The 27,642-nt window shown below is 61.5% G+C and overlaps 1 protein-coding gene across 1 annotated transcript; it reads right to left on the bottom strand.

The window, feature by feature from the left end:
• On the bottom strand, nucleotides 1-26,803 carry LOC306649029 (uncharacterized protein C16orf74). The gene is given in 6 exon segments (XM_079119647.1): nucleotides 1-439; nucleotides 2,819-2,959; nucleotides 18,254-18,295; nucleotides 26,676-26,706; nucleotides 26,709-26,735; nucleotides 26,738-26,803. Coding segments are annotated over 6 exon segments (351 nt in total). The 5' UTR covers nucleotides 26,789-26,803; the 3' UTR covers nucleotides 1-380.
• Nucleotides 26,804-27,642: the final 839 nt, after the last annotated feature.

Here is a 27,642-nt window from a genome sequence, read left to right as displayed (position 1 = left end):
GTGGTTACCCGAAATCTTTATTTACAATGCAAAGAAGAAGCTGTGAACCTTTGGGTTCTGTTTCAGTCTGAAACTTGTAAGAAATACAGTCACTCCACTTGAGAGAAGGTCTGCTTGTGGTGACCTCAGGGCCAGGGTCCTTGTGTTCCTGGAAGACGGCCTTTCTCTGGCGCCCTGGCCAGCGTCACCATGGCCACAGGGCAGGGTCCCCTCCTTTGCCACACCACATTCTTCCTGCTGCCCCGTCTTGGTCCAGAGCCTGACTGGCGGACTCCACCCAGTTGCTCAGCACACCTGCCCCAGGCGGCCACTTGCCTGGACATCCAGAGCTGGGGCCGTGGAGCAGGAGCCACAGAGCGGTGCTGTCCTGCAGCTCCTCCTCAGGCCTCGGGGTCCATCTCTCCATCATCTGGGCAAGACCCCGTCTCATCCAGCCAGACTAGGAGAAAGAAAGGGGTCAACATCTGGACGTGCCCCGTCCCACCCCATCCAGGGCCTTTCTCTGTGAGCTGCCAGACGGGAGGCAGGGGAGACACAAGCCTCTGCCCTGAGCTCCCCCCACATTTGGAGGCCATGAGGGGATCCCAAGCACCCCCTGTCCAGTCTCCATGCCTCGTCCCCTGGAGCGTGGCTGAGGTCCTGGGTTGGGAGTCTTCTGGGCTCAGCCTCCTCAGGGAGGGCTGGGGAGCCCAGTGCCCCTTGTTTTATGGCCCAGTGACGCCCAGCAGGGGAGGCTGCTGGGGAGCAGCCTGGAGAGAGCCCGGCCAGGCCCGCAGTCTGCTCTCCTTCCACAAGTAGCACGGCAGGGCCGCGGCAGCACAGCCCCGGGCCTTCACCCGCCCTCTCCCGGCCTCCCCCGTGGCTCCCACATTACAGCCCAGGAAATCGGGGCTCCAGGGCACGGCACCCGCGCCCATGGGCATGCAGCTGGTGAGGGCAGAGCAGGACTGGGGCTCGAGGAGCTCCTGCTGGTGTGCCTTCTCCAGGGAAGAGCGAGGGACGGCCTGCGCGTGACGAGCAGATGGGAGAGGCGGCGTGCCCCGCTCTGGACTCACCTACCCAGGCCACCCAGACCCAAAGGAAACCTCTGCCAGGATCTGGGCACCTCCCTGTGGGCCCAGCCTCAGGCCTGACAGGCCACCTGCAGACCTTACAGAGTGACCACACACCTCCCTAGTGCTCACGCCAGCCCTGGGAGCGGGCAAGGCAGTACAGCCTGCTTTACAGGGAGGAGGCCGGAAGGGGCCTGATGGCAGAGGTGAGCACCGGCTCCCACTGCCCACACTGAACGACCGACCAGACGCTGGCTGGGTGTGGGAGGAGCACGGAGTAGGAGCCTGGCTGTGCGCCTTCGCAGGACAGACCCTCTCTGGACCTGTTTCCCTGACTACAGACAGGGACAGTATTCACAGCCCGCGGGGTCAGGACAAGACCCAACCAAGACGTGGAAGCACTGAGCCTAGAGCGATGCCTGGGAAGGTCCCACAGGCGCCCAACGGTGGAAGGTGACCGTGGCCACCCCACAGGCTCATGGTGGCAGCCCTCAGCCTGGCGACAGTAGGAGTGCTGGCACCGTCACCGGGGGGGCCTGTGGAGCTGGCTGGGTCACCGGGGCTGTGGCCCTGGTGGATTAGGACAGTTCTCGTGGGACTCTACTCATGAGTGGTTGTGAGAGAAGCAGGACAGGCCTGTGCCAGCGCCTATCACCGCCCACCCCAAGAGCACTCCCTCTCACACACCTTCCTGTGTGACGTCACCACCATGACGCGACACAGCCACGTCACCATGCTGCTTGGACTCTCAGGTGTCTGGTGATAGTGTTGGAAAACCGCACAGGACAGTGACCTGCTGCCATCACTGCTGAGCACAGCCTCGCCTGAGGCTGGGCGGCCTCCTGTTCGGTAAGCAACGGAGACCCACGCTGGGCACAGCTGGAACAGTCTGCTCAGTGCCAGTCCCAGGCCGTGTTTCCACACACATACCTCAGCTCAGTGCCCCGTCCCCGGCTTGTGCCTGGGGGACCCAGGTCAGGATGGCCGACGGCTGGGGGTGCCCAGGCTGGGGGTCTGTGGGACATACCCCAGGCCGTACAGCCTGGTCTGAACCCCAGCTCTGCCGCGTACCAGCACCAGCTGCGTGCAAGAGGCTTAAGCCTCTCTGAACCTGTTTGCCCACCTGTGAAATGAGGTGAAGTCATACTGCGAGTCCCTGTGAGGACTGAGTTAGGGTGGCACAGCTGCCCTTTGGGGTGGCACTGTGTGTGGGGCTAAGGTCGGGCTCAGGCAGGCTCCGCTCAGTGAACAACGGGTCCTGCGGCTCCCATGGCAGGACAGAAGGTGGAGAGGGCACAGTCTGGCTTCTCCCTGATGTGCGCTCCCAGGGCTGACACCTCCCTGCCTGCCTGCATCTAGCTGTGTCTGGAAGGCCAGCCTCCACCTGTACCCTAGGCACGGGCTGTACCCAGACCTGTCCTGTCCAGCTGAACAGCTGCGGCCAGCAAGATGGAGCATGGGTCCTCCTGTTGGCAAGGGAAGGCGCGCCCATCAGTTGCCTTGGCTGGAGGAGACACAGCGTGGTGGGCCAGCCCAGTCCTGTCCATCACCTATCCCTGGATGACACAAGGACCAGCCAGCTAATTATTCAACATCCTGCATCTCGCTGAGCTGGTGTCCTGGTGAGGGGTCCTCAGGGGAGTGTCTCCAAATATAAGTGTATAGTTTCAATAAACCCCAGGGACGTGGGCATGAGGTGGGCGCCGGGGCACAGGACGGAGTCGGCCAGCTGTCTCCAGCCTGGTAGTGCTGGCAGGACGGCTCACCTGTCTGCTGGGGGTCCCTTGGCAGCATCATGCCTGTGGGGGTGGGGGGCGTGATGATGATATTGGGCACGTCCAGGTGCTTGTCGCTCAGCACGGGGGCTTCATCATGGCTGCTGCTGGCGCTGACGCACATCTTAAAGCCTGGAAGGCGGGCACACACACACACAGAGACAGGCGTCAGTGGCCACGGGAGCCCCTCAGGGCCGCCCCTCCCTTCACCCTCGCCGAGAGCCCACAGTGCTCGGCACAGGGGCGTTGCTGTCCCTCCTTCTCAGACTGGGAGGCCAGGGCTGGGGAAAGTCAGGTGAGCCCTGGCTTGCACAGCCCTCGAGGGCGGTGGCTCTGCTGTCCTATAACTGAGGATCCTGGATGCACGGGGCCGGGTGGACACAGGCAGGCGTCCAGAACATCCCTCGGAGTGGTGGATGCAGCGGAGCCCAGATTGAGCCAACCCGCTCCCCGTGCCCAGAGTTGCTTCTCCCACGCGGGGATCCCTGCTGTCACCTGGCCTGGGCTATCTCTGGGCAAGGACTTTTGGATTATTGGTCTGCCTCTCCCACACCTCTGTGGCACAGGTCACTTGGCCATGCCCAGTTACGGAGCTCCAGCTGGATAAACTCCTTGCCTCCGATGCTCCGTCAGGTGTCCCCTCCCTCACCCTGCCTGAGCCATAGGCACCCACTGGGAACCACAGCCTCAGTCTCCGCCCTCAGGCCTCCCAACCTGCAGCCCGTTCATCCGCCCCCACGCGTGTGACTGCGCCCCAGGTCTCTGCCTCTTCCTTCCCCTCCTCTGCCCTAGCTCGCCCCGTGGCCTCCAGGCTCAGCTTCCCCCGTCCTGCAAGGAGCAGCCAGAGACTGGGAATCTGCTCACAGTGCGTCCCGCTGGACCATTTGCTAACTCCAGAGCATTTCCCAAAGCTCATGCCCTGGACGCCGGCTTTCAGAGACTCCTCAGGAAGCAATCAGGTAAGTTTGGGAACCACATATTCCATCCACTCTACCTTCCTCTTCGATGTTCACAGATGTGTCAGATAGTTAAGACTCTGAGAAGTCCTGTGGCAAGGAGCAAGTTCATTCATTTATTAATTTAGTAGCTTAAACAGCCATTAGGAATGATTTCTTGCTCTGCCTAATCCTCGGCTTCCCGAGCTTAGATGAACTCTGAGTCCATTTCTGGAGAAACGCCTGCTGACATGAGAGGTATTCTGGGAAATGCTGACAGTGGCCCAGGCAGCCTTGTGGTTCAGCTTCGGCCTTCACGTCTGGCCTCACCTCCCTGCCATCTGCCACTCTTACCAAACTGCTCGCAGTGCCCCCAACTCACAGGCCCCTGGGCTTTTGCCCAATCTGCTCCCCAGCCTGGAGGGGCCTTCTCTGCCAGGGTAGTGAGCTCCTACTTATCCTTCGGATCCCGGCACAGCGGGCCCCAGCTGGGGAGACGTCTCAGCAGACCTGCCCATTCGTTCCCTCCTTGGCCCTCCGTATTGTCATTGCTGGGTGGACACCCAAGCAGCCTGAGGAGAAACTCATGTGGCAGGTGGAGGCTGCAGCCAGTAGCCTTAGCCATGCCCCCCTCCCCCCTGGCCCAGGCTGCAGAAGAGATAGCAGCCCAGCTGCCACCACAAAGGGGACCTCCTGGGAGACCCTGAGCCAGGACCTCCCAGCTGAGCCCAGCCAGTCTGACCCACGGGGCTCTCCAATAACAAAGGCCTCTCCTGAGGCTGCGCACAGTCCATCACTGTGCACGCCCGACAGTCGGCAAGCTTGCCTGGCCCCTGGAGAAGGGGAAGCAGGTGCACAGTGGGAAAGTTATCTCTGGTCACCAAAAGGTGTTCCTCTGAGGGACAGGCCACATGCACACTGTTGAAGGATGTCCTCTTTGAATCCATGAAAACAGGGTCATCAAGGCCATCTGGGACCGTGCAATTTGGGCCATATCCTCCGTCCATCTGCAGTTTGGCCAGCTGGGTTAAAGGCAGCAGGCACAGTGGAGGGCACTGGTTTTGAAGATGGCACTAGTGTGTGCCCCTGGGCACGTCTGGGCCTTTGTTCAGTAAAGCCTTTACCTTTGCCCCAAGAGAGGGCCGGCCTCTGCTTCCCTGCTGGGAGCTGCTCACGAGGCCCGGGAGCATCCTGGCTGGCCAGAGCCACAATCATGCTGTGTCCAACAGCATAGTCAGGGCATGGCTTTGTCTCAAGCCAGAGCCAACCCAGGGTGCACAGGGACAGCACAGCCCCTGCGCCCTTCCCAGGGCCTGCCTCACGAAGCGCCCAGACTGGGTGACTTTAGCAACAGACACAAGTGGCCTCAGGCGGGGCCACAGGTCCATGGTGGAGATGTCCAAGGCTGGCTGGCTCCTGAGAGTGGAGACTTCCTGGCCTCTCCACTGGCTTCTGGGGTGGCTGACTGTCTGGGCATCTGGGCTTGTAGAAGGCCTTTTCCCGCTCTGCCTGACCCCGTGGCGTTCTCCCTGGGCACCCTCTCTGTCCCGATTTCCCATTTTTGTAAGGATGCCAGTCATCCCGTAGGCCTCCACTCCAGTATGACCTTGTCCTAATCAGTCACATCAGCCACACCCTGTTCCCAAGGGGCCAGGGTCTGAGGTGCTAGGCTAGGGCTTGGACACGTGCGTCCTGGAGGACACATTCACCCCTCACCCCTGCAAACCTCAGACGCTGAGGCCTGGCAGCGCCCCCGGATGGCAGCACCGTGCCCATCCTCACACGTGATTGCCAAGCACGGTCTGACCGCACAGGGAGGGGCCGCCATCGCAGGCTTCCATCCCTCAGCCGCTTCCCCTGGCCCTCCGTGTGGTTGTGTCCTTCCACACGTTACCAGCCTGGGGCTGGTTTGGGTGCAGTTGGCATCAGAAGTGGGAGTGGTCTGTGCGCCTGGTGTCCGTGGAATCACTGAGGCCGGGACATGCCTTTGAAGAACAAAGTCCTTAGGCTGGCCTCCAGGAGAGGCCTCTGGGCCTCCTGCAGCATTGCGTGGCCTGGAACCTACTCTTCAGGAATGAACAGGGTGGAGCCACAAGTCCAAGGTGGGGGGGGCCTGAGCGAGCGTCCCTCTGGGAAGACCCCGCCCGCCCGTTCAGCGGGCAGCAGTGCGTGCCCATGCCGGCTGCGGGCTTGTGCCGCCTCTTGGGCCTCCTTGCCAGGGGCTGTGCAGCAGCACTTCTCCCAACACCCAGCCGCAGCTGCCTCCCACTACAAGATCCGGGAGACCTCGCTGGCCACAGAGAGTGTGCCAGGGTACTGGGGCAGGGCCAGCGCGGCCACAGGGACAGGGCCCAGGCACCTTCCCTCGCTGGTGGGGAGGTGGCTGCCTCTAGCCAGGGCAGCAGGAGCTCCTGGGGGCCCTCTGGGAACGTGTCCTGCTGGGTTTGGAGTCTGCACGTCCCTATGCAGAAGCCGGGAGCAGGAAGCAGCCTGAGGAAGCCACCAGAGGGGGCCTTGTCTGTCCCCAGGGCGTCCAGCCCCATCCCAAGATGTGGCTGAGGGCCAGCGAGGGCAGCAACCACACAGGTCAACAGCTGGGCAGACCAGGGTCTGTGTTAAGCCCAAGTGGTGTGCTGTTACCAGAATCCCAAAGACAGGGCTGACCAGCTTTCTGAAAGGACCAGAGAGCTTTTCTGACTTGGAGGCCACACCCACAGCCCGGCTCTGCCTCTGGGGACACAAGCCTGTGGGGAAGAAGAGGCAGGCTCTGCCCCGTAGCACTTGACGTGGCCAAGGCCTGGGGGTGCCCATGCCGGCTGTGCCTACCAGCAGGGCCTGGGGAAGGACGGACACGCCCCATGTCCTCATGGGCACAGAGCCTTGCGAACCCGGCTTCTCCCTGCCGGAAGCACCCAGCCCCAGGTTGGCTGTGCTGGGTGGAGTGGCATCTGCCTGCCAGGACCTCGATTGCTAGGAACCACCCGCAGGGAGCGTGTCACCCAGCCCAGCCCTTCAGGGCTCCCTCCCCTGGGCCTCCGAGGCCCTGCAGGAGGCTCCCACGCCCTCTCCAGAGCTCTGACACAAAATACCAGTGGAGAAAAGCCATCCTCTGCCCAGGCCCAATTTGCATTTTATAGGGTCTGCAGCCTCAGGTCACAGGTGGCCCTGGAGAGATGGCAGGGAGGACGAGGGGAGGGGTGGAGGGGAGGTGGGGGGAGGAGGAAGGAGAGGGGAGAGGAGGAGGGAGGGGAGGAAGAAGGAGGGCTGCAGAGGAGGGAGGGCAGGCTGAGGGGAGGAGGGGGAAGGAGAGGCAGGGAGGAGCAAGGGGAAGTGCCAAAGTGCAGAGGCCAGCTCTGCCCCAGAGGAGCTCAGGGTCCCTGAGGCAGAGCTGCCCCTTGCTAATGGCATGCCTTGCCACCCAAAGGCTACTTGAAGCCTATTTCCCAAGGTGGGGGCTGGCTGGGGTTCCAGGGCAGGGCTGGGCAGGAATGTAGGTGGGCAGAGGGGCAGAGGCCCAGGGAGGCCAGGGAGGCCAGGGAGCTTACGCAGGAAGCTTTCTTTGCCAGGCAAACTGAGCACTGGGGTCCCCAGGCCCGACCCCCTCTGCGGTGCCCACTGCCTCAGCGCCATGGGGGCAGTGTGGAGGCCCCGCCCAAGAGTAGCGCTCTGCGTGGGCTGCTGGGAAAGCCTGTAAGACCGGCCGGGCAGGCTTGGGCTTTGTCAGACTCTGCTCTGCCCTCTGCTCCCATCTTGGCCACCCACTGGAGTTGCTGGGGAGCTTAGCGAAGCCCCTGCAGCTCCGCCCTGCCCTGGGGCCTGGCCGCTGCAGGGGGCCAGGAAAGAGCAGCTCTGGGAGGTTCTGGTGGCCTGGGGTGGGGCGACACAGGAATGGGTGGCTTTACTCTCTGAGCTGTTTTCCCGGTTGCAAACATGCAGCCAGCACACCAACCTGGTAGGGATGCCATACCTGTGTGGGGCCTGCGGGAGAAATGGCCCAGAGGCCCTGCTGGCTCTGAACAGGCCGGCATGCGCTGCCCTGTTTATCCTCACAGAGCCGGGGAGGACACTAGCTAGCAGGGCGCCGTGCCGCAGAAAGGCAGGACATGTGGAGCCCAGGTGGCCGGGCCAGGCCTGAAGTGCCTCGCCCCTTCTGTGTCAATCACACTTCTCTTCCTTCCAAAGCCCTGGTTCTGCTCGAGTCCGAGATCCTACCTCCACGTTATGCCAGGGTGCCCCATGCCACTGACTGGAACTGGACCCCATTCCCCAGAACCAGCCCTCAGTGCCCCCCAGGCCACTGCAGGCTACCACTGACCCTCAGCTGCTGCCAGATGCCCGAGGGGCACGGCGACGGCACTGTGGCTTGCAGGCTCCCCCTGCTGGCTCCTTGAAGAACAGCACTCTGGCCGTGCCGGGTCCCAGCAGGTGACACTATAGTAACACACAGGGTGGACTCTAACCTGTTGGACCCACAGAGCAGAGGAGGGCCAGAGGGTGCGCCTGGGCTTCCCGCCTGAGCATGGCCCTTCCTGCCTGGGCCTCTGCTTCCTCCCTCGCCCAGTGGGAGTGAATGGCCCAGCCCAGGAGCAGGGCGCTGAGGGCAGTTCTGTCCCTGTCCCATCAGCCACACCCTCGCCATGCATACCTTGCAGGCAGAGAGCCCCAGAGCTGGCCTTGCAGCTCCGAGGGCATCAGCTGTCCCCGCACATACACACTGATCCCGCCAACACTGAGCAGGGGTTGGGGCATCGTAGCCGTGTCTGCACAGCTCGAGTGGCCACTAGACACAATACTCCTGGTGCCAGCATGACCCTTGGGTCACTTCTCCTTCCTGTGCTAGAACGTGGGCTGGGGAAGGAGGGACTCGCTCTACGACGGGGCCTCCCTCCGTTAAAGCCTGCAGCCCGGCTGAGTCACACGGCACGGGGACACCCCAGCACGGAGACGCTGAAGGCGATGGGTGCCTTGTTCCAGGTGCTGGGGACACAGCTGAGAGAATGTCTCAGTAGGTCTTTCTCTGTGCCTCTTCCTGACACTGCCTCCCTACCTCCTGCTCCAGGTTCCATCCACAGAGAGGGGACCCCAAAGACAGCAGCATCTGCTGGAGAAAAGTAGGGAGGGTCCCTGTGTGTCAAGCCTTCATTGGGAGGGGCCCTCGACCTTGAACTGTGGGGACAGAGCTCGCAGAGGCTGGACCTTGTGAGCACACAGAGGGGACTCTGACTTTGTCCTCCAAATGAAGCAGATGGTATTAGAACAAGGTAGAGAGGTCAGGGACCTCTCCCAGGATCATGCAGGATTTGACGCAGAGCCTGCCCTCCTGGGCAGAGGCTCATAAGCTCCTAGAGCCTGGGTCCCTTAGAAGAAGAACAAGGACACATGATGCACTGGTCACGAGAGAGAGAAGCAGGATTGAGGGGAGATGGGGGGAGTCTGAAAAGTCTTCCAGGGGCCAATCCTAGAGCAGCAGGAGAGATGGAGGAGAGGGCAGTGAGTAGCCACAGCATACGCAAAGTCCCTGGGGCAAGAAGACGGGCTGAGCAGGGGCCAGCACCAACCTGTTAGAGTTGACGGGGTGTCTGAATTTAGCACAAGTCTTTCAAAAAACAGACATGTTGGGCATGGTCTTGTGCAACTGTGATCCCAGCTACTTGAAGGCTGAGACAGGTTTTGGGCTCTCCTGAACAACTTTGGGAGACCCTGTCTCAAAATAAAAATGAAAAAGGGCCGAGGGTGTGGCTCGATGGGGGAGGGGGGTTGTGCAGGCCTAGGTCGATCCCCAGCGCCGCAAACAACCGCAAACATACAAACAAACAAAACCCTGGCAAATGCCAGAGGGGATCCAGATGCTTTTAATCTTTTTTTTTTTTTTTTTTAATTCCAATTACAGGGAAAGCCTCGTGTTATTATGGATGAGACTGGGGCAGCGCTGGTGGCTTTACCTTTTCAAGGCAGCCAGGCTCAACAGAAACAGCACAGGATGTTTTAAATCTCTTTTTAATTAAGGAAAAAGCCCCAGCTTGCGTCAGGGATGAGCTGCTGGAGAGAACTGGGGAAGAGCCAGAGAAAGGGGCTCCAGGGAGCACCCAGGTGAGGCGAAGGCGCCCGCTGCGCTGCCTCTGGCCCCTCCAGCCAGGCCTGCCCAGGTCCAGCAGCCCATCCCTGAGTGGCCCTTCCGGGAAGCTGCTCAGGTTCTTGGCAACAGAGGATGAGGGGACAGTGCAGAAGGCCCCGGGCCAGCCCTGGAACCATCACTTCTCGGCAGTGACGCCGCCTCCTGACTCTCAGTCTATGAGTGCCTGATGGACTCAGGAGCAGGCCTTCTTCAGAGGATGACCATCAGCCCTGAGTCAAAGAAAATGGCCAGGTGCTGTGGCGCACACCTGTCATCCCAGTGGCTCAGGAGGCTGAGGCAGGAGGATTGCGAGTCCAAAGCCAGCCTCAGCAATATCGAGGCCCTAAGCAACTCAGTGAGACCCTGTCTCTAAACAAAATACAAAATGGGGCCAGGGATGTGGCTCAGTGGCCGAGTGCCCCTCAGTTCAATCCTTGGTACCCCAAAACAAATAAATAAATATAATAATAGGGGCTGGGATATAGCTCAGTGGGTAAGTGCCCTGGGTTCAATCCCTGGTACAAAAAAAAAAAAAAAAAAAAGAAAGAAAGAAAATGAGCAAGGTCAAAGCCGAGGTGTGACTCTGTGCAGGGCCCTGCATGCAGGGCACAACAACGAAGCTGGGCATGGTGGCCACACCTGTGACCCCAGAGACCCAGAGGCTGAGGCACGAGGATCACACATTTGAGGCCACCTGAGCATCTTAGTTAGACCATGTCTCAAAATAAAAATCACACATGGCTGGGGAGCAGCCCAGCTCTGCAATAGAGTGCCCTGGGTTCACTCTCCACTGCTGGGGAGGGGCGGGGCGCCGGGGAGGGGGGCTACGCACAAAGCACCTGGCGGCCTGCCTCCCTGGCTGGCCTGTGGACATGCTTGCCATGCCCAGCCTCACCCTGCGAACTCCTGGGACGGGCATTCCCGGGGAGAGGGCCGACAACCAAAGTGTCTCCAGACGTGGCCACCTGTGCCCTGGGGGCAGGGTTTCCAAATGAAACCTTGGCGTCATTTTCACCATGTACGCCCCATGCAGTGTTGGGACACTCTTGTACTGGACAGTCATCCCTTTGTGGATCTCAGAGTGGAACTGGGAGCCGGCGCGTGGCTTCTTCCCTTTGAGATCAGTGGCACTTCGTGGGGTGGGGGTGGGACACGGTTGAGAAAGACCGTGGAGTTGCTATTAACCGTGGTAGTGCTGGGCATTGCTCCTGGCCTGGAGCAGGCACCTGAGAGCTGTGGTCTCCTGTCCATGTGGCCCCACTGCAGATCTGCAAGGTGACACTGGGCAGGGCCTGCAGGATAGTCCTGCCCCACGGCTGTGTGCTTCTCCTCTCCGAGCTGGCCATCAGGGCCGATCTTTGGTCCACCATCAGCCCTGATGGACTAGACTTTGCCCTCTGCCCAGGCAGCCACCCTCGGCCCGCAGGGCCCTCAGAAGAACACTCCATTCCAGGAGGGTGGGCTCTGGCACCTGTCAGTGGCAGAGTGCACCGCACAGAGGTCCTGTGGTGGCCGGCATCCTGCCTGTCTGTGTGCTGGACTTCAGAGGAAGTCAAACGCTTCCTGCTGCAAAGAGACACCTTGACCCCTCTCCCATCAGACTGGCAAAGATGAAAACAGCCACCAACGCCGTTGGCACGGTGACCTTCATGTGGAGGGTGAGGTCACCTTCCATGTGGTGGGAACAGGGGGTCTGCCCTCAGGGGGCCACATGGTGAAAACCTGAAGATAGCAGGGGCGGCCCATCCACCATCCAGAACATTCTACTGTCAGCTGCCTCCCGAGGGCACGGTGTAGGCGAGGACGTCCCTCGAAGTCCTGCTTGCTGAGGGCAGCCAGGGGCTAGCACGCGAGGCAGGCCCTGAGCGAGGGCCGCCAGCCGCGCCAGCCGTGGGAGGACGGCGGCTCTCAGCATGGGACTTGTCTGCCTCAGGTGTCCAGTGAAAGGACCCGGGCAGGTGCCGCCCGGCCCACAGCAGGTCTGAACCTCAGCCTGGTGGACCCAGGCCTCCCTGGAAACCAGGCTCTGGGAGGGAAACAGCAGCCCCACAGGCTCGGGGGCTGGTCCCATCAGCCTCCACCCCACAGCTGAGAATTGGTCAGTGTGGTCCACTCTGGGTCCCAGGTGGCACTGACCTGGGAGACCTCACTGGTAGGCAACTGAGGAGCCAGAGGGAGGCCCAGCACCGGCCTTCCCGTCCTCCTGTCTCCTGGAGGCTCACTCCTCACCCTTCACCCACCTGAGGAACACTTCCAGAGCACCTGGCGCGGGCCAGGCCCCAGGGGACTGTGGCCCAGGGGACAGCAGAGCAGCTACCCTTATGGTAGGCAGGAGATTTGGGAGGTGCTCCACACCTTGCCCAGGTGGAGAGGTCCCTGGTTCCACATCACCTTGTGGCCCGACTGTGTGCTGGGGCTACAGGGATGAGCAGGCAGCAGGGCAAGGAGGGCAAGGAGGACCTGGGCATCAGGCGGAAGTGCTCCTGGGTCCTGACCACCAGAGCTGGACAGGAGTCAGCCAGCAGACTACCAGGGCAGCCAGGGAGAGCAGCTGCCACCTGCTGCGTGACTGGCCAGCCCCTCCTTCCCCAGGACAGCAGGTGCCTGCGGTTTAGCTTAAGCTCAGTGGCAAGAGAGATAGGCTAAATCCCGCTGTGAGCCGAGGGCTTCTGCTACCCTGGGCGCGGGCAGCAGAGCCCGCAGCCTGGAGCTCCTTCCCTCCTGGCTCCTCCCCTGGCTCCCTCAGGGTGGCTGCTCCCGGGGTGCTGCCTCCCTGGGGTCTCTCCCCGCTAGACTCAGCCACCACAGTTAGCAACCAGGGGGCTGCTGTGTCAACGCCGTCCATGGGCTTCCCATGCCCCGGGGTTCTATGGGTTTAGCCCTGGGACCTGGGCCAGGTGGAGCCCTGTAGGGACACAGCAGACCTGTGTGGAACGAACAGGCCTCACCCAGCTCCTGACCACAGCTGTCCACTGCTAGAACCAGGTGTTCACACTACCATGGGGCAAACCAAGAGTCTCTGACTTTTGGTGACCTTGGGCCAGTCTTGAACCTCTGAAGGCCAATCCAAAGAATAGGTGTCCCCATACCCAGCCTTGGTCACCCCCAGCCTGGGTCCCAGGCTGAGCGAAGAAGGCTCTGAGTCCCCTGAGAAAGGCAGTCAGGTGACGGGCCAGGACAGGTAGGGTCCAGCTCTCCAGGGCCACACCCAGGCAGAACCCTGCTCTCCCGGGTCCCCACTTTCTCTGAGCCCTCGCTCAGCAAGAAAGACATGCAAAACCCACCAGCCTCTGCCAAACCCTGACCCAGAGCATCCCACAAAACGCCCGCCAGCAGCCGTCACAATGGTCAAGGTCCCAAGAGCAAGGAGAGCCTGAGAGACCGTCACAGCCCGAGGAGCCAGGAAGACCTGCCCTACACCACGTGGGAGGGACCCTGACGAGGTCTGGGACGGGGAGTCTGACACAAGGTGGCTTGGAGGACCACGGGGACCATCGAGAGGGCTCTGCGCCCACAGCATGCGACCCCAAGAATGGAAACCAGTGGGGCTGCGGCATCTTCAGGCTCTCGCGTTTCCTAGGAATTAAAACTGCTCCAAACGCAAAGCCGACTCACAGAGCGACCCTGACAAACCGCCAGCCAGGCGGCCCCGTCTTCAGGACCAGTTGGCCCAGAGGGTCCTGAGAACTTGCCAGTCCGCTGAGCTCCCGGGCCTCCTCAGAAGTGCGGCTCAGGCCAGTTCCCTTGGCCTGCCGCCCTCTGCCCAGGACAGCAGCAGGGAGTCCGCCTGCCTGGCCCCCAGCGGCTGGGACACGGCCCTCCCGCCCCACCATTTGGCTCACCATTTGGTGAGCGCGGGCCTGTGCCTCAGCCGCCCCGTATGTGATGTCACTGCTGCGTCCAGCTGTGGAGGGACGAGCTGTGGCTCCCAGGGATGCCAGCGTGTGCCAGCCTCACGGGACGGGGCGCGGGGGGACGCTTCTTGGCTGTGGCCAGGCCCTTGAGTGAGCACAGTGCCGGGCCTCCTGTTCTTTGGGAGAAACAAAGGGGTCTCAGCACAGCTGCAGCCTCCCTCCCCGGCCAGCCCTGCGGGTCTGCCTCCGTGGACAGGCAGATGGGGGAAAGACGTTCCTGTCCCGCACCCCAGAGGGCTCAGAGGGGACGCGATTTGTAGTGGGTTGAACAGTGTCCTCCAAAATTCACACCAACCTAGACCTCAGAACCTGACCTTATTTGGAAATAAGGCATTTTTGTAGATGTAATTGGTTAAGAATCTTGTGATGAGCTCATCCTGGGTGGGGGGGGTCTAAGTCCAGTGACAGTGTCCCCACAAGAAGGGGAGAAGGAGACTTGGATATAGAGACAGAGAAGGTGCCACGTGAAGACAGGCAGACACCGACCCAGGGGCGCCTGGAGCCACCAGGAGCTGGAGGAGGCAGGAAGGGGCCTCCCTGGGACCCCCAGAAGCCTATGGCCTGTGACACCTGGATCTCGGACTCCCGGCTCCAGAATGTTGGAGAGCAGAGTCCTGTTCCAGTCCACCCGGCCCTGGTCGTTCAGTGCAGAGCCTGGGCACCTGTGCATGCTGGAGACCGAAGCCAGCCCGCAGCGGAGCAAGCCCCGGTCAGCACAGCGCCCACCTGCCACTCGGGCTGGCTCAGCCGGGAGGGTCTTTGTCTTCCTGTGGATACAGCTCTTGGGCCGGTGGAGGCTCCGGGAGGAGGCGGGTGGGAAAGCCTGGGCAGCTGAGAGCAGAGGGGCAGACTGAAGCCCAGAGGAGCACCCCGTCCCTGAGTGACCGCACGCCTCAAGGGATGTGGCCCATTCCCCGTTGTCACGCCTCCCAGGGGAAGGAGACCAGGTGGACGGCCTCGTGGAGAAGCACCGACAGGCCAGGCCTGCTGCCATGGGTGCTGCCCACGCGCTCATTCCCCCTGGGCCTCGGCTTCCCCAGGCAGGGTGGGGCTTTGCTGGGAGCTCGGGTGCGTCCAGCTCAGAGGCAACGCTGTGATTCTAGAAGACTCCGGAGGCAGGAGGTGGGGAAGAGTGAGGGCCACGGAGCACATCCAGCCCAGACTCGGAACAACAGGACGCCCTCTGCCCAGCGCCCAGCTGGACCCTTGGACTCCAGCCACCAGGAGCTTCCCAAACAGACCGATCAGAGCTCACCTAGGCCTGTCAACTGGAGCCCGCCTGGCCAACCAGTCCCTACTTGTTGATGTCCAGAACACATGGGACCAAATAAAACCTGACGCTGAGCCGGAGGCGTGGCTCAGCGGCCCGGTGCAGCGCTCACACGGCATGCTCAGGTCCTGGGTTCCAGTCCCAGCATTGAGGAAATAAATAAAAATGACTGTGCCTATTTACTCTCTGTCCCTGTCCCTGGGACTACCGAACTGCCCATGTCTGCACTCTGCTCCTTGGGACAGGGCAGCTCCCCAGCTGAGCCCTGAGCAGCCCCACCTGTTAGCTCAAAGCTCTCTCCAGAACCCAGCACACAGTAGGCGCTCAACACAGTCGAGGGATGGGTGAAGGGTGCTGGGAACAGTGAGGCCCAGAGACACAGGTCGTGTCCCCAGGGCAGGCCACCGCGTGACAGGTGGGACCCAGGAAAGCGAGACTATGAGACCCTGGTTCCAATGCACCCAGGGCAGCCAGCTGGGCAGGGCTGGTGGGCCTGGGTCTGTCCTGGTCCGTCCTGCGCCCGCATTGGCCCTGCCTGGAGGCACGCTGTGGCGGAGGCCGAGGCAGGGCAGGCAGAGGCCTCAGAACCAGAGCCAGCACTGAAAGGCAGATGAGCCTGGCCCTGCGTGCGGCTACTCCAGCACTTAGCCGCTCCGGGGCCCGGCCGGAAAGGCAGCCTTTTAAAAGCGCCAGGCTCCAGGAGTCCTTAGCCTGCGGCCAGGGCTTTTAGTCCTGTGGGGGTGGGGCGTCCAGGGCTCGGGCATCAGCAGGGCCCCTGGTTGAGCTCCTGCCCTCCTCTGAGAGGTCCCTTTGTCAAGGACGTCCTGACAAACAGCCAAGAGGGGGAAGCAGTTCAAGGGTCCATCAGGAGAGGAATGGATGAAAGACGCTGCCTCTCCACACTGTGGGTCCCAAATGTCCTCCACTGGCCCACGTCTTGCGGCCAGGTCTCAGCCTGGGGCACCGCTGGGAGCTGGTAGGACCTTCAGGAGGTGAGGCTTGTTGCACTCAAGGGGATACTGAGCCCCTGACTTTTCTCCCCACCCCTTCCTGCCTGCCTGGAGACGCAGGCTCCTCTGCCATGTCTTCCTGCCATGATGCTCTGTATCATCACGGGCCCAAAGCAACAGGGCCTACTGACGTCGGACAGAAACCTCGGAAGCTGTGAGCCTGAATCAACCTTCCCTCCGCCTAAGCTGTTCATCTCAGGCACTTTGTCACAGTGATGCAAAACTGACTATCACAATATGCACAGTGGAATATTATTCAGCTGTACAAAGAAACAAAGCACAGACAGAGGACTAACATGGTGTGATCCATGTGTATACACAACCTAGAGTAGTCAAGTTCACAGAGGTGGAAACCAGGAGGCGGCTGCCGGCTGGGCAGGGATGGGGTCATGTTTAACGGTACAGTCTCAGGCTGGAAAAATGAAATATTCTTTCTGGAGGCGAATGGTGGCTGTTTATGCCACTAAACAGGTACACGTAATGGTTGAGATGGTGAATTTTACACTAAGATTATTCTAGCACAATTAAGTGATACAACAACAATACAAAGATGCCCTGCATACCAACTCTGTGCCGGGCCTCAGGAGGATCCAATGGCCATCCTGAAGTGAAGTCTCACTCAGGGCTAACCTCCCCACCACGGACTGCTCCAAGATCAGCCTCCACTGCTCACAAAAACTCAATCAATAAACGTCTCTCTAATCCTCCCAGGGCTCAGGCTGGAGACAGTGGGAGCCAGGCCCTGGAGGGGACATGGGTTCCTGCATCCCACTCACTTTGCAAATAACACCCCAATCCTCTCCAGGGGAACCTCTCTGCCCAAGTTGCAGGCAGGCTTGATGGAGCTGTCAATCAAGATGCCCCACCAACCCTGGGCCAAGGGGCAGGCATAAAACCTAAACTGCGCCAATCAGGTGCTCCTGGAGAGCATTCCTGAATCCCCATCCCAGTGCACGGCCTTCCCACCCTCCGTTATTCATTTCTGGCGTGGCTCCCCTCCGCCCTCCAGATTCTGCCCTCCTTCCTAGGGACAGTGTCAGTGACAGCAGCCTGCCACCAAAATCCTTAGGGCTGCCTAGAGCCTGGGAGTGGGCTACAGCGCCCATGCCTTCGATGAGAGTGGTGATAAGGTCAACAGAGGAGCAGTGGCCACCGTGGTGGACTTGAGCTGGGTTCTGGGTGCTCCTGGTGAACGGGCCTGCTGAGACCCCATTTACAGACATGGAGACGAGGCGCTTGTTCCAGGTCTGCAGCAGCCAGGACCCAGCCGAGGGGGCTGTGGAGGCAGAGCATGCGGGGTCTATAGCCAGGCACCTGGAGCACCTGGTGGGAGGGAAGCGGAGCCACGGGCTGCTGTGCTCACATGAGGCTGTGGTGTCCAGGCTGGAAGACACACCAGGGAAGCTGGGGCGAGATCAGCACTGCCCTCTGGAGCCCGCAGGCCAGCGTGGGCCTGCTGCACCTGGCCAGGGGCTGTGCAGGGTGATTCCGGGACTCCAGGCTGGAGAGGAGGGACGAGGGCCAGAGCCTGTGTCACAAAGGCAGTGCTCAGAGGAAGGGCGGTATGGGTTCCCAGCTGGAGGGCTCCTGTCTGAGCTGCCAAGAGCCGTGGAGATGCCAGACAGAAAGGTCTACCTCCACTTTGATTTTATTTATATGTGGTGCTGAGAATCGAACCCAGGGCCTCACGCACACTAGGCAAGCACTCACCACTGAGCCACTGCCACAGCCTGCTCTACCTCCACCGACTGCCGACACCCACCATTGATTTTGGGTCCTTCTAGAACTTTCTTCTGCCTTTGCTCTCAGCCATCAACCAGGCAGCCCTGACTCCTGGGCAATAGCAGGCCCTGGCGTGTTGGGGTGACACCCCTAAGTGTGCCCAAGCCCTTCACCAGGACCTCCCTCCCTGCACCCTCCTCACCTGGGAATATCCCTCTGGGGGTGAAACCGAGGCCCAAGGGCCCTGGGACTTCAGCCACTGTTCAACCCGCAGTGAAAGGAAGGCTCGGAGGAGAGTGCCGAGTCAGAGCAAACATTTATAGAGCACCTACTGTGTACAGAGCTTGCACAGGGGATGGTGCCCCCGCCTCTCCAGGAAGCCACCCTGGGCCTCCCTCCCCACCCCCGCCTCCCTTCTCTAGCTGCCTCCTGGCTCACCCAAGGGCAGCCTCCGGCTTACCTTTGAGGCAGGACAGTCTGAGACCCATGGCGCCTCTGGGGCCTGTGGAGAGAGGGGAGAACTCAGACTGGCCCTGCTGGAGGCACAACAGGAAGCCGCGGGAGGGACACACTGGGCCACAGGTCATGGCGTCTGGGCTGAGTCTGCTGGTGGAGACGCCTTCCAGGAGCCTCGAGGCTAGACATGCAGAGGCCAGCGGGCTGCCGAGACACTCAAGGCGAGGCTGGGGCTGAGGCGGGACCAGCACCACCAAGCCTCTCCTTCCAGGGCCACAAGCAATGGCTGGCCCTGGGGTGGGGGACCATTGGGCCAGGCCGTGGCTCTGGCTGGAAGCCGGGAGGGGGGAATGCTGCCCCTCTTTTCAATTCAGATTCTTGGAGATGTGATGGATTAGACGACAGGGCACCGTGTCCCCAGTCCCTGGGAAATCAGCACCGTCCTGACCCTGTTCCCTGGAACTCTAAATAACGAGTGGGCACTCTGAGCACAGCTGTAATCCCAGCTACTCAGGAGGCTGAGCAGGAGGGTTACAAGTTTGAGGTCACAAATCAGCGAGCCCCTGTCTCGAAGTGGAAAGGGGTAGGCATGTGGTTTGGTGGGAAAGCGCTTCCCTCCTGGGTTCCTTCTCTAGTGCCAAGGTGTAAAAACAACAACAAAAAGGAAATCTGAGCAATCCATCCACAGAGCTGCAGCCAGTGGCCTGGCGCCCTGGGTTCTCCTAACACTCCATCCTCAGTGACAGCTGTCAGGTGTTCCTACTGCCCCATTTTACAGATATGGAAATCAAGGCTCAGAGAGGCGGTGTCCGCTGCTCAAGGCCACCAGCTTAGTGGAGCGGTGGAGCTGGGGTTAAATCTGGGACCCCCTGACTCCCAGGCTGGCATCCCACCCCGCAGGGGTAGGGCTCAATAGGGCCATCTGAAGGAGACGTCCAAGGGCAGAGGCAGCCAGGGCAAGATATCGAGATATCCAGTGAGGAGGTTGGGCAGGGCCAGAACAAAGGAGCAGGGAGGGGGTCTTCTGATGGGGTCAACCTCCTGCTCAAGGAAAGCACTCCTGGACACCGACGGGGACCCAATCAGACAGACACGCCCGGCCTAAGCAGGGATCCAACAGCAAAAGTAAAATGGATGTGCGGACAGGGGCACCAGTCAATAACAGTGAGGGGAGCGTGGCCAGGGGAGGAGAGGAGGAGGGGAGGAGCTTCCAGAGACCATAAAAGAACAGGCCAAAACTCCCCCTTGGGGCTCCCAGCTCTGGGCCTTCTCTCTGGAGAAGTCCATCTCTGTCACCTTTGCCATAAGCCTGCTGCTTGCTTGCTGTCTGTGTCCGGTCCTTTGATTCTTTGCAGAAGGGAGACAACGAACCCAGCAGCCCCAGACGGTAACGCCCCAGGAAAGCGGAGATGCTGCCACCTTGCAGCGTCCCAGCTCCTTTGAGAGGCCGCCTGGAGCTGAGCACATTTCTTCATCCACAGAGCGGCCTGAGAGCCAGGGTCTGGGCCAGGTTGGCCACGGAGGGCCCCATGACCCTCACTGTCCTCGGTGGCCCAGTGCCAGGCTGCTCCTGCTCCCTCCCTGACTCCCTCATGGCTGGGTCAGTCCTGTGCCCTGTTTTGACTTTCTCCTGGTGACCCCATCCCCAAGGAAGGTCTTATACAATTTACATCCTGGCCTCTCTTGGGTCTTGGAGGACCTGGACCAACACAGGTGGGCACATGGCCACACTCCTGAATCTGCCTGTTCAGATGAGCAGGTGGACAGGTAAGCCAGTCCCACAGGGCCCGTGAGGCAGGGTGCAGCAGTTCTGAGGGCTGGAAGGGAGCTCCACCCTGGCTGGACCAGGGCTGGCCTCCCCAAAGACAGGCAGGGGACAATGTCCTGGAAGCAGGAACAGACGTGCAGAGGTCCGGGGAACACCAAGATCTGAGCCAGATCAAGAGCCAGAGTTCACAGCATCCAGATGCTGTCCTGAGGACGTGAGGGGCGAGTCTGCCCAACCCAGGGCTGCAGCCCCTTGTCTACAGGTGGTGGCTCCCCAGTGCTGTCGGCCAGGCCCACCCAGCCTGCGGAGCCAGGGCCAGGGATGTAATGAGACCCCAGGGACTGGGTGCTTGTTGCGGCCCACAGAGCGTGAGTGGGCTGGGAGCTGTGGGCCTCAGGTGCCAGGCCTGAAGGCCTGGGGGAGGGCAGAGAGGGGACAGACGGGCACTGGTGGGGCAGGGGTGGGTCTGAGGCATGTCATGTCAGGCGCTGGCCCTGCTGCTGTCCTGCCATGGCGGGCAGTACAGACCCTGGTTCTGCAGCTCAGGGCACACGCACTCCCAAGAGCTCACCTGCCTCGACTGTGAAATGGGGACCGCCTGACCGTAGGATGTGGCCACTGCTGCAGAGAATGGTGAGGCCGGGTGTCAGGAGGTGAGGACCAGGTCCCCCTGGGCACACGTGACAGGATCTGGAAGAGGGAGGCTGAGGCTCCGGCCGCCAGGGCCAGGCGCTTCCCCGGGGGTTCTGGGGCAGCAGCCTGGCGACCCTGGATGCCCGGGAAACGCACTCTTGAGCCCCCTGACCTAGAGTCTGCTTCTTACCACAGTGGAGGACAGAGGAGTGCTGTGGGCACCGAACCAGCAGGCGCTCTTACAGACGACATGGGCAAAGAACTCCAGCGGCCCCGCAGGGTCAGCAAGGAGCTTGCTGAGTTGGGGTGGTGCTGCCTTTGTGAGGGGTGGTCCTGCTCTTAGGAAGCACACCGTGGTCCTGGGGTCAAGGTCGCTGCATTTGCCACTTAACTGCCCCTTGGTTCAGCAAGAAAATAGCTGTGTGCATGTGTGTGTGTGTGCACGCGCATGCGTGTGCCCTCACGGCCAGAGAGACAGCAGGGCCAGCACTCCTGCTCCTTGGCATAGGCTGGAAACCACTTCAAGAAAAGAAGTTAAAAAGGAAAAGAAAAGGTGACATCCAGAGGCTGAGCCTGCGTGGCACCCCACCTGCCGGCCATGGCGGACACAGCATGAGCCGCGGCCACGTTCCCAGCATGTTCTGTGCCGGGTGGGTGCATTCAGGGCCTGGGGCGCTGGCTGAGGGAAGGGTGTGCTGTGCAGTGAGGGCACCTCCAGAGGGCTGTCCAGCTGAAGGCTGAGTCCCCAGCGTGGTCCTCAGAAGGGTGTCCAGCTGAAGGCTGAGTCCCCAGCGTGGTCCTCAGAAGGGTGTCCAGCTGAAGGCTGAGTCCCCAGGGTGGTCCTCAGAAGGGTGTCCAGCTGAAGGCTGAGTCCCCAGGGTGGTCCTCAGAAGGGTGTCCAGCTGAAGGCTGAGTCCCCAGGGTGGTCCTCAGAAGGGTGTCCAGCTGAAGGCTGAGTCCCCAGCGTGGTCCTCAGAAGGGTGTCCAGCTGAAGGCTGAGTCCCCAGCGTGGTCCTCAGAAGGGTGTCCAGCTGAAGGCTGAGTCCCCAGCGTGGTCCTCAGAAGGGCTGTCCAGCTGCAGACTGGGTCCCCAGGGTGGTCCTCAGAAGGGCTGTCCAGCTGAAGGCTGAGTCCCCAGCGTGGTCCTCAGAAGGGTGTCCAGCTGAAGGCTGAGTCCCCAGCGTGGTCCTCAGAAGGGTGTCCAGCTGCAGGCTGGTCCCCAGGGTGGTCCTCAGAAGGGCTGTCCAGCTGCAGGCTGGGTCCCCAGGGTGGTCCTCAGAAGGGCTGTCCCCGCTGAAGGCTGGGTCCCCAGGGCGGCCCTCAGAAGGGCTGTCCCCGCTGAAGGCTGGGTCCCCAGGGCGGCCCTCAGAAGGGCTGTCCAGCTGAAGGCTGGGTCCCCAGGGCGGCCCTCAGAAGGGCTGTCCCCGCTGAAGGCTGGGTCCCCAGGGTGGTCCTCAGTAGGGCTGTCCAGCTGAAGGCTGGGTCCCCAGGGTGGTCCTCAGTAGGACTGTCCAGCTGAAGGCTGGGTCCCCAGGGTGATCCTGCAACTTGAACAATACCCATATGGAGATCCTCGGGGGAAGAGGCCAGGGAGGAAAGAAGAGGATGGGGACTAGCAGTGACCCCAGCCTGGTGGCACTGGGGATCCGTGAGCCAGGCAGTCTGTCAGGCGCAGCATGGGGGAGCTCATGTCCAGGCTGGTGACCACTGAAGGTTTCCTGCTGGAGGGTCCCACACGCCTCGTGTACCTCAGTGCCTCCACCTCTCAGGAGGACGCAAAAGGCCATGGGCAGAGGAGCAGCCCAGAGGGCGAGGAGAACGGGAGTTGCCTCCAGCGTGGAAGTACTGGGCTGGGTCCTTGTGTGCCACACAGGCATCCTGCCACCAGCCTCCAGGTCGGGACTGGATGTAGCCGTCACCATGCCTTCCTCATCCATCGTCCCTGCCACCATTCTGGCTCTGCTGTCGCTGCCACCATCGTCTTGTAGGTCGCCAGGTACCCCTTCAGGGTGCGGCACAGAAGACCAAGGGCTCTGCAGCATGGTCCCCACTGGGTGGTGTGGCCTGTCATTCTGGGTACAGGTGCGTGGGGGAGGGCACGGAGCTGCCCACTCCTCAGTGACAGGGCCAGCCCCTGTGGGACTCAGGTACATCCTGTTAGAGGCCCTGGGTGACCGACAGGTTTGACCGAGGGACTGAGGGAGCAAAGTGACCGAGGGAGCAAGAGCGGAGCTCAGCTCTGCATCTGAACAGGGCATGCAGACTCTGCAGGAGGGGCCACCTTGCCCCACCCCACCTTCCTGGACGCAGCTGATGGGCACCAAGCGTCCACTCCTGGAGGTCCGTCCTGGCGAAGTGCCCTCTGAGAATGACTCCTGTGTCTGACAATGCCAAAAAGGAGCTCACAGGGTGCGCAGCTCCCAGGACCAGGGGAGGGAGCCATAGCTCTGGACTGCAGGACCCCAAAGCTGCGGCCCCTCCCCACGCTGTGCTTTGGCACCATGTCCTGCATACCCAGCTCTATACTGTTTGAATTCATTACCAACGAAGACACACACTGAAATCAGAAAACAGAAGGATCAGAGGGCGTCCCAGGGTGGCCGATGGCCCAAGAGCATGAGGAGCGCATACCTGTGATCCCAGCTACTGCAGGAGGACCTCAGGTTCAAGGCCAGCCTGGGCAACTGAGCAAGACCCTGGCTCAGGTGGGGCTCTGGCACATGGTGGTGGCCCTGGCTCACCCAGCACGGTGTCTTTTCACACATGTGCAGGGTGAGAACCTCCCTTTGTGTTTACATTCTCTTTAAAACCTCGGGTTGTTAAGGATTTACACAGCAGTTTCAAGTCAAACAGGCTTTTTCTTGCATCCAGGGATAGAAATCTCCCCATCACCAAGTGGCCACAGGACTGTCCAGTGTCAATGGGCAATAGAAAAGCCAACTTCCTCCTGCAGGTCTGTCCCTGAGCAGGGCGAGGGAGCACAGCACACAGTGGCTCCAAAACCACAAGCACCGCCAGGGAAGGGCGCACTGCTGAGCTGTGGCCGCCACGGCCCAGCAGCCTTGGAATGACAGGAGCCATAGCCACCAGCCCACAGTGGTGGCTCTGCCAACTTGCCCCCAGGTTTTCAACTCAAAAAGAAAAGTAAAACACGATCTTTGCACAAAGTACCAAGTTGCTGTGGCGGTGAGGGCAGGACTTGGAGCCCCCTGCTGGTGGAGCGCCCTGCTGTAAGAATTCTGGCCTCACTCGGTACTTTGGTGGGTGGTGCAGGTTGGGCTCTAGTAGGGAAACTAAGCTTTCCTGGAATGAATGAGCAAACCCAGGGCTGGAGGTGGCTGGGGAGCCAGGGGTGCCAGGGCAAATGCAGCATGCACTTCTTGGGACACACACAGCCTAAAAATCATGCATGGCTGATCTGCACTTAAATTTGGCTGGGTGTCCTTGTTTCCACTTGCTGAATGCGGCCACCCTAGCAGAGGTGGTCTGATTTTGGTGTCTGGGTAGCCCAGAGAAGGATCTGGACGCCCCGGAGGGAAAGTGGGCAGATGGCAATCAGGCAGGAAGCCCCACCTGGCTTGGCCTCTGCAGAGCCACCTCCCAGATGAAATTGGAACAGGCCTGCAGAGGTCCTGAGTCACCTTGCCCCACCTCCTTAACAAAGACCTCCTTCAAGGACCAGAGGGTGGGGGAGAGACAGGGCTGAGGAATGTGTTGATGCCTAGGTGGGAGGACTTGGTAGGCACGGTAGGTTCCATGCCAGCTGGGGGAGGCTGGTCAGGACCCCACCTGTGTCCTTGCTACAGACCCAGGGAGGAGTGCTAGCCACACCTCGGGACTTCCGCAGGCATGCCTGCATCTGGGTTTTCCATGGAATAGGCACTTCCTTCTTGCGACAGGAAGAATCCCTGCAATCCCAGCCCAAGGCCTGTGCTGGGAACAGACGCTGGCACCAGGTGCCTCTTCCAGGTCCACAGAAGGCTTACCTGAGCCTCAGCAGGAGGACCTGCAGGAGGCCACAGGCCCTCTCGGGAGGCTGGGCAGCTGCCTGGCCACAGCCTGTCTCCATCAGGAGGAGGGGGCAAGGTGTCCACTGATATCCCACCAGGGCTGGGCCTCAGCCTCCCACCTGCCCGCACCCCTTCTGGGCCACCGTGTGATGGCCCCACACTCAGGTTGTGCACGCCTTCCTGCACGATGCAGGCCACTGAAAACATTGGTCAACCGAGGAGGCCAGCGGATGCAAGAGGAGTGTCCTGTGCTTTCCATCTGCTGACTATGGAGCCACCATGGCACAGGACACAGGCAAGAGGGCGCTGCTGGAAGTCGGGTTCCTGCTGTGGGGGAGGCGCAGGGGGCTGGATGCTCTGCCTCTTGGTCTGGGGGCCACTTGTGTTGTGTCTGTATTACTGTGTGCAAACCGCCACTGGTGAGTGTGTGTGTGGTGCTGGGGATGGAACCCAGGGCCGTGCACATTCTTGATCTTTCTAGGGTGGGGGATATCAGCTCTGAGGGAGAGCACTTGCGAGCATGTGCACGGCCCTGGGTTTGATACCCATCATCGCAGAAATAATAATCATGATAATGATGATAAAGCTTTTTAAATAGTGTGTATGTGTGTGTGCCTGACGTCATCCCACCAGGCCTGGCCTGGCCTCCACTACGGACAAGAGCCCTTCCCTGCAGGGCTTGGGAAGCCAGGCCTTGCCACACACCAGCTCGTGGGCGTGGCTCAGTCGCTTTACCTGTGCAGGCCTCTGTGTCTCACTTCAAAGCAGGCATCAGAACATTATTGGGTGGGAGGGCTGGTGGGAGGGAGGCAGCAGGGATCTCCAGGTGGCACAGGGCGAGTGCTGGGTAAGCAGGAAACACCACTGCTCCAGCCTTCCCGCTGGGAGGACCTGCACTTCTGCAGGGGAACACTCCTCCTGCCCATGCCTCCAGCCCCTCCAGCTCCCAGGGCTTCTAGGCAGAGATTAGGCGGGAGCTCGGGCCTCCTTGGTCTGGTGGAGGGATTAGGTCTTTCCATAAATACTCAGCCTCCCTCCCAAGCGGAGGACCATTTCCCCAGGGGTGGGGAAACACATGAGGTGGATGGGGCCTGGACAGGTAGGTAAGGGGGCCTGGACAAGTAAGGGGTTGTTTTCTGCGGTGAGCACAGCCCAGGTCAGGGCCCTCCTGGAAGTGGGGGTGGGTATAGGAGACACCAGAGCCTGCTTCCCAGGGGCGTCTCTCTGAACCTCAGTTGCCTCACCCATAAAGTGATGTGCCCCTCCACCAAGCCTGCACAACCTCAGAAGTGCCTGGGCAGGGCTGCCTTTCCAGCCCTCTTGGCTGTGTCTCCAGGCTGCTCAGCCTGCACCCATTGCTGCCTTGATTTCCATCACAGTCTGACAGCCAGAGATTCCCACCCGCCTTTAGACCCCGCCCACCACAGTCCCTGGGGAGCTGCGGGTCCCCTTTTAATGAGCGCCTCCCCCAGTTCCGCCCAGCTGAGTTAGCCAGGAGAGGTGCGCCTGCTTCACACTGGCCGCCCTTTGCGGTTGCAAACCTGCTTTGATGCCCTGGGAGCGCAGGGGGCCCCTAAGTGAGGCGGTTCATAAATAATACATTTTGAAATACTCGATAGAGGGGAAATGGCTCCTCCCGAGGCCTCCTGCCCCCGCCCCGCGCCGGCTCTCGGCCAGCTTTCAGGAAAGGCGGTCCGGTCCTTTCCCAAGGAGCTCGTGACAGCGCGGGGTGTCAGGTGGAGAGAGGGGCCGGCGGCTCCACGCGCAGGGACACACCCCCGCCGCTGGTGAGTGGCAACACGGCCCCAGGGGCCCGACTTCCCCCAGCCCGGGTCTCCGTGGCAAAGTCAGCGGGAAGTAGGGGCGCCTGGGATCGCGGAGTCGCCACCGCCCCGGGGCCCTGCGCTCCTCGGGCCGGGCGCTCCCGCCGCGGGCTCTTGCGGGGCGCGACCCCGGGTCCCAGAGACGGGCTGGGGTGCGTGGGGCACGTGGCGCGCGCGGCGCTGGGCACTCACCGCTTCCTGGAGCGCTCACGGCCGGGCCGCGCCCGGGGCGCCCCGGCACGCTGGTGGCGGAGCCAGGTTCGGGGTCCGCGGCGACAAGCCTGCAAGAGAGCAGCGGGGGTCATGGCCCGGCCCGCGCTCCCGGACCGCCGCCTCCGCGCGCACGCCTCCCGGGCCCCGCCGGCACCTGGAGGGCGGCGCTGACTGCGGCCCGCCCCGCCCCGGCCCGGCCCGCCGCCGCCCTGGGGCGGAGCGGCCGCCGCCACCTCCCTAGGGAGCCGCCAGGACCCGCCCGCCAGGGCGGCCCCGCGCCCCTGCCCGCCTCTCCCCCGGGACTTGTGGAAAGTTTGGGCCGCAGCCTGGCGGCTCCCCAGCGCGCGCCCTTCCGCGACTCGCCGCGGGGGCGCCCCGCCGCGGAGCTCCCCAGCCTGGGCGGTGAGAAGGGGCCCCGCCAGGCTCCTCGCTGGCGCCTCCGCCTCACTGTGGAAAGGGGAGGGGAGCGGTGGGGACCCCACGGCTCACCACCTCCCAGCCCTGGGACGACTTGTCGCCCAGGGCCCTTGTGATCACCGGGGGTGGGGGTCTGACCCTCTGCTCTTCGCCGCCCTGGGAGTGAACCTGGAAGTGTGGCCTAAGAGGAGGGTGGGTCATCGGCTGGCCCTTCCTCCAGGGTGTGCAGAGGCCCTTCATCCGAGGGTTTCTCAGGAAGCACCCCTGCCCTAGAGGCCTCTGTTGACACTGCCTGCTCAAAAGGAGGAAGAAAAAGGACCCCTAACTTGTTTTTCACGCCATTGTCACAAGCCTGTGGTGCCTTTCCCACCCTACAGACCTAAGCTCTCCATATCCAGTACTCTGTGTACATATGGAGTGTAGAAGGGGGAACGTCCGGGAGCAGGAGAGTGACATTCCTTTGCTGAACGTGGGAAGGGACTGCAGGAAATAGAGTCAGCATCTCATAGCCATGTGTCCTTGCTTTGAG

This window comes from Sciurus vulgaris, assembly GCF_902686455.1.
Source record: "Sciurus vulgaris genome assembly, chromosome: 17".
NCBI lineage: Eukaryota > Metazoa > Chordata > Mammalia > Rodentia > Sciuridae > Sciurus > Sciurus vulgaris.
Note: the sequence above shows the minus strand (reverse complement) of the source record. Positions and strands in the feature narration are given on the sequence as shown.